The sequence below is a fragment of the Anneissia japonica genome, unplaced genomic scaffold (assembly GCF_011630105.1).
Source record: "Anneissia japonica isolate Jap-2015-1 unplaced genomic scaffold, ASM1163010v1 scaffold119306_len6453_cov108, whole genome shotgun sequence".
NCBI classification, from domain to species: domain Eukaryota; kingdom Metazoa; phylum Echinodermata; class Crinoidea; order Comatulida; family Comatulidae; genus Anneissia; species Anneissia japonica.
In genome coordinates, this window is record NW_022736706.1 from 15 (window position 1) to 6,453 (window position 6,439).

The following is a 6,439-nucleotide window of genomic DNA, read 5'->3' on the forward strand; positions in this document are numbered from 1 at the left end:
CATAACTGAACTTGTAACGTCGATATAAAGCATAACAAATATGCTTTCTGAATAGTTTGTCCTACTACATTGCGTCCTTAAATGCGAACTTTCAAAAGAAAAATTACCAAAAAAGCTAACAACCAGAATACAAATTTAGCAACATTTGCTTTAAAATAGAAAAGAAATTAATTTAATTTAAAAACATGGCATACTAATGTAAGATAAATTTGTTTACAAACAAAACAAACTATTTAAATTGGAAATTCAATTGGTATACTACTGTGCATCCATAATCGATCTGCATGGGTTTTAAAAATTAAAACGGCTGTTTTATAGAGTTTTTTAAATACAGTACCACAAAATGCTACTCTGATGACGTTTAAAATTTCACAACATGAAAAAGATGAAAAACTGCAAAAAGTAATTTAAGTTAGCTCCAGAATAAAATTTAATAATAAATCCATAAAAAAATCGTTCGTCATCAAAAATTAAAATTAGACCAATCCTTTGTAATATAGAAAATGGTCTAATTTTGCCAAAGGTATGCTTGTTTATATTTTTATAAAAGTTATACAAGAGCATAGAAGTCGTGTAAATACAACGATTTAACCAATTTCGGCAAAAAATCTAGCAAAACAAGCATATTTAGCAAATTCTAGTACAATTGAGCTAAAAATCGTCAAAATTGATGAAAATATCTAAAAATAGGAATCCGTACTGGGCATATACAGTTCACAATGACGATATAGCGTGTTTTTATCAGTTTGTTTTATTCAATCCTTCATCTTTCTAGCACATGTAATAACCCATGCACTAGCAATTTATCAAAATTCTAAGCTCTGAACAACTACTTTAAATGCAATCAAATAATTATGTATCGTACTGTACTACATACCATAAGCTCTAGTGTTAGCGCATAGCTAAATTCACATACGTGCACAGATGTACTGGTCATATCACAATTGCAACTGATGACTACTACAACAGCTTGATTATAAAAATCCTTCGGGGCTTGCAGGACTTTTTGAATTAATCTAACCTTCATATAATAGTTTTCATTACTGTTTGATATGCAACTATGCCAATTGCTTATTAATATCTTATATTGGATTTTATATATATCTTGGATTCATAATGCTCAAGCAACACTTGCACTATTGAAAAATGACTTTATTGTGATTGACTCATCTTATTTGATTGATTTTCATAGACCTACCCGAGGTATCAAGGCATCCAACCTCAAAGAGAGGAGGTCTCAACACTCAAGTCATTCTTTACTGTAAGATTGAATATTCCACTGATTGGCAGTGGTTCAAAGATGGCACCCCTCTTGCTAATTCCATGAACAGAGAAGAGCTATCTCTACAGTTGACCATAAGTGCACTAGGTTACTACAGGTGCAGTGGATCTGGCAACGGTCCTCACCAAAATGTTTTCGTCCACTCGTTGAGTGCCGCTGTGACTGTTATTGGTAAGACAGTCCAAATTGGCCATGTACCTGTTATATTATTTATTTATTTTATGTTTGGTTTCAAATTCAACCAACATTGCAATTGGAGTTCATTTTGTTAATACCAAAATATTTTTACTTATAATGCCATTCACTACTCTTTTCCGGTTGATTTTCTTTCATTTCAGGAGTTTCAACTTTTCCAGTTACTCTAGCGTTCTCAAAATTGTTGTTTACTAAAAGTCTGCAAAATCCTTCCAGTTCAGACTTCCAAGCGATTTCTTCCAATATCACTGAATTTGTAAGTTCGCTATGGTTTTCATCTATTTAAACCTGTGATTGCCTTCCTGATTGTAGTTAGCAAATATAGAATTGACATGGGAAAGATACTACAAGTCGGGTTAATTGCAGTTCAGTAACCCTCGCATGAGCGTTGGGCAAGATAAGGGAGAATGTATGCGTTATATGTCGCTACTGTCGCTAGCACTGTGGCTGCCGCAAGTCCCCAAGGGCCGAACCAATATTTCTAATTTCAAATATTTTGTATTGTTAAAAAAAACGGAAAATTTATTCTTGAATTTTAATCACACAGTAGCTACACTGAGCTACATTGTTTCCACTATTTTTTCTTAAGCTGAGACACATCACTCCAGGGGATCTTTGCAAATGAAAGAAAAACATTTTAAATAAAGACAACTCCAAGTCAATAATCCTCTTTACAGGGATTGTAACTAGAAGAATATAACAAAAACTGGATTACACAATTCATTAAAATGATGATGCATTCCTAATTCGTCACTTGACTTTAACATTTTATATATTCTATATAGTGAGCATGCGTCTTTGTATAATAATAGCAACAATAAATATAACAACAACAACAATAATAATAATAATAATTGTTTTTATTATTATTATTACAGTAGAGTTAAGGGGACACCTTCATGACCAAAAAAGTGTCCCCTTAATAGGGTGTCCCCTGAATAGGGTACCCTTATTAGGGGACACTAATCAAAAACATGAAATTGTCCCCTTAAAAGGGGTTTTGGTATGTTTTTATATAACAATGACATACAATTCTTTATAATTTTATTTTTATTGATATAATTAGTTACAGTAGAATTAGAACTAATTTATAACAATAATTTTCAATGCAAATACAATTCATTTATAATACGAAATTAGCAGAACTCTATTTAAACAACAATAGTTTTATATGTTCCCAAAATTAGAATCATATAAAAGTGCACGAAAAACGAAGAAAAAGAAATACAAGTGGTTAAGGGTGAAAATTGACAAGACTGATTTAAAACACATCCAGTATGCCTTACCGATATTCACTCTAAGGATTTGGGAGAAACTTCTGGTTTATGCTCAAATTTAAATTAATTTCAATTAATTCAGACAAACTCCGGAACAGAGAAGTAAAGTAGTAGGCCTACATTAACGTATTTAGGAATAATTAAAATAGAAACCAAGAAAAAAATTTGACAAATTCTCAAAATGCAAAATTCAATCAAATCAATAAGAGGAGAGAACAGAACACCACTTTAATAAATACCAGCAAAACAACAAACCATGAAAATACTTAAACACACCACACTACTACCAAACAAATACAGATTGTTTCACTTGATTGAAAATTTTTTTGCACTTTAATTTCAGTTAAATAATAATAATAATAATAATAATAATAATTATTATTATTATTATTATTATTATTATTATTATTATTATTATTATTATTATTATTGTTATTATTATTATTATTATTATATTATTATTATTATTATTACGTATAGTAGTCTAACAAAAGCTTGTCCTTAAAACAGCAGTAGAAAGGCAGTAATAGTTAGAAAGTTGATAAAAGTTTCATAATAAGTTGCTCAAAATGTGTCAATATATGAAGTTGAGCGAATTTTCCTTATTTGTTGTGATACAATAGAAAAAAATTAAGTGTCCCCTTAGTAGGTGTTATTTGACCATTTGGCACACTCAGAAAGCGTCCCCATCTAGTTTAACAGGGGTGTCTGCTCAATAGGGGTTGGCCGCAGTGTTAAAAGATATATCACCCCCTCGTTTAACAGAACAGTGTCCCGTTAATGGGGGTGTCCCCTGAATAGGGGTGTCTTAAAGGAGGGGTTCTACTGTATTATTATTATTATTATTAGTGGTGGTGGCGGCGGTGGCAGTGGCAGCAGCAGCGGTGATAGTGATAATGGTGGTAGTGATAGTAGTGGTAGTGGTAGCGGTAGTAGTAATAGTAGCGGTAGCAGTAGTAGTAGTAGTAGAGGTAGCAGTAGTAGCAGCAGCAGTAGTAGTAGTAGCTGTAGCAGTGGCAGCAGCAGTAGTAGTGGTGGTGGTGGTAATAGTAGTAGTATTGTAACAGAATCGGGATTTCAACAGGTTCACCAAGGTCAGTGAAATGGACCAACCCAGTAGATCAGCCCAAACCTAGTATAACCAATTAGACTGGCCCTCCAATGCCTTGTTGTTGTTTTGGGTAAGATATGCAAATTAACTACATAGGTTGAGTACAGTTACAAGAGGGTAGGATTTCTGATAGATATTTTTCTAAGACGACTGGATCATTATATCTTTTCTAGTCTCATTAAGCGGCCGATCTGTAGGGGTATGGTACCGGTTTTGGATTTTACCTGTCTTAAAATTCCAATCTCTGACTTATAAGGCGCATTATACGAAGTCTCAGTGCGCCAATTTGAGGGAGTGCTCAGGAAAAAAGAAACAAACAAGAAACTAAGGGAACAAAGGTAGAAAAAGTATACAAGTAGAAAACGGAAAAGAAAGAATAGAAGAAAAAGACAATAGAAAAATATTAAATGGAGTGGAAAAGGTACTTAAGGCTCATTTTGAAAATATCCACTGATGGAAATTCACGAACAGATTGTGGCAAATCATTCTAAAGTTTAGGAGCAGCAAGAGTTGGAATTTGCCAGACTACCAGTCACTGCTGTCACTTTATATTGGCGAACGGTGCAAAGAGGCCTCTAGGTGCCCAGAAATTGCACTCTCATAACTTACAACAATACAATACAACAACTATTTTTATTAATACAATTTAGGGGGTGCGACTGTACCCTCCACCCCCTCTGCATCCGCCCCAGATTTTGTTTATATGTTACTTGCGAATATCCAGGGCCAACAGCTCTGGCCGAACTCGTGGTCGTCCGTACAAGGACCAGTTTCATTACAACAGTAATAGTAGTAGTAGTAATAATAATAATAATAGTAATTGTAAAAATAATACGCATACACAGAGCCTAATGCAAATTACTCTATATAGCTTCCCTTGTGGTATACTGTTCCCACGTGTGTTGCTATTGAATATCGAACTGTTCGTTCAATATTTTGTAGATTTGTGTAAAATTATTATTGACATAAATAGGAACTCAAACATGCCCTTAATAGTAATACGCGTAAAGTGATGGTGCTGTATGATGTATTTTTTTCAGATTTGTGCAGGCGTCTGGATGGTAAATTGTAACAAACATTTTGTCCTTACTCGTATTAGTACAGTACTGTATGTGGAAATTGTTATATAATTAAGTAGTAATTTGAATAGAACAGTAATGTTATAACCTTTCTCTTAGTTGGATGGCGAGTCTTTGCCCAGTGATCCATATGTGCAAGTACTGGATTTAAGAGAAGGTAGTGTGGTTGCAGACACAAACTTTTATGTTTACAACTTAAACAGATTGCCAAAGGAATACATTGATATCTTGTTGGCAGCACTGATGGAGGCTGGAAATAATTCAAATGGATTTCTCAACCCTGATCGCATCATCATAAATACAGCAGGTGAATTATCCCTCATTGTTATTATTATTATCATCATCATCATCTTCATTGTTGTTATCATAATTATTGTCATCATTGTTTTAGTGTTGTATTATTTTTCTTAAATTGTCCCATGATATTTATCTTCACAGAAATGTGTTTTGAACAGACTATAATGGGTTACACATTTCCTGACACATTTGTAGGAGAAACTGTTGATTCAAAAGAAGAATGTGATGAAACAAGAAAATATTGTAAGATAAAAAATATCAATTTTTTGTATTAGCTTTATGATTTTTTTTTTGTAACACCCCAAACAAATATGTAATAACATATCAATAAACACCACTAACACCAATTACTTAGAGACAACAGTCTCTTATTAAACTATTATGTGAGAGGAGGCTTAAGACCAAACTGTTCTGCTCTGTTCAGTCTATTTGCATATGCATTCTTCCCCTTATCTAGTGCCTCAACATGCTGGAGAACTGAACGGCGACACTGTTCCTTCGGCTGCCTTCTCTTTATCTCTTCTACGGTTTCTTGTAATTTTTAAGGCTTTCTTAGTTTGTTTTTTTTCTTCTTCTTTTTGGACTTTGCTTTTAAAGAGCATATAATATGCTATACATGTAGCATACACAGCCACTATCATAACCATATAAAATTGTTAGCTGTAACATTGCTAAATCCTTAAATGTAAGAATGTAAACAGTGCAAGTGGTCTAGATTATCATCTAGTTCCATATTATAAATTGCAAATTACTGTGTCCTAATTGTTATTAAGTAATTTCTAAATATTCAGATGGCCAGCCAGTGGCAAATAATACTTGCATTGGTGACGGACTGACAACAGCTGTTTGGCATCCTGAGCCGATCTCAAATTGTGGTGGAGAAGCAACTGCCGAAGATCTCCTTGCAAGAATAATTGATGTAAGAAATTTCTTTTTGAGTAGGCCCTACCTCCTTCTTCATCTCAAGCGAGAAACCCCAATACAGGATATTTTAACAATCAAAAATATGGTATAGAGTAGTATACACATAAAGAAAATTCAACAAAATATATCTGCAAAAGTGTTTGTTTCTCATATATTTAATTATTTTAAATTTTTATTGTACAGTACAAATAGAATATGAGCTGTATTTCCCACAAAAGTCAAACGCAAATTAAAGAACATAAAATCACTGAGCATACATATACTCTGTTTCATA

General features: G+C 33.2%; 1 protein-coding gene across 1 annotated transcript; it reads left to right on the plus strand.

Annotated features, from left to right (window-relative positions):
• Positions 1 to 1,192: 1,192 nt before the first annotated feature.
• LOC117116841 lies at positions 1,193 to 6,160 on the plus strand (the record flags this gene model as incomplete). Its single annotated transcript, XM_033260933.1, has 5 exons — positions 1,193 to 1,453; positions 1,621 to 1,733; positions 5,044 to 5,251; positions 5,383 to 5,484; positions 6,033 to 6,160. Coding segments are annotated over 5 exons (812 nt in total), but the record flags the coding sequence as incomplete, so codon positions are not given.
• Between the last annotated feature and the right edge of the window lie 279 nt (positions 6,161 to 6,439).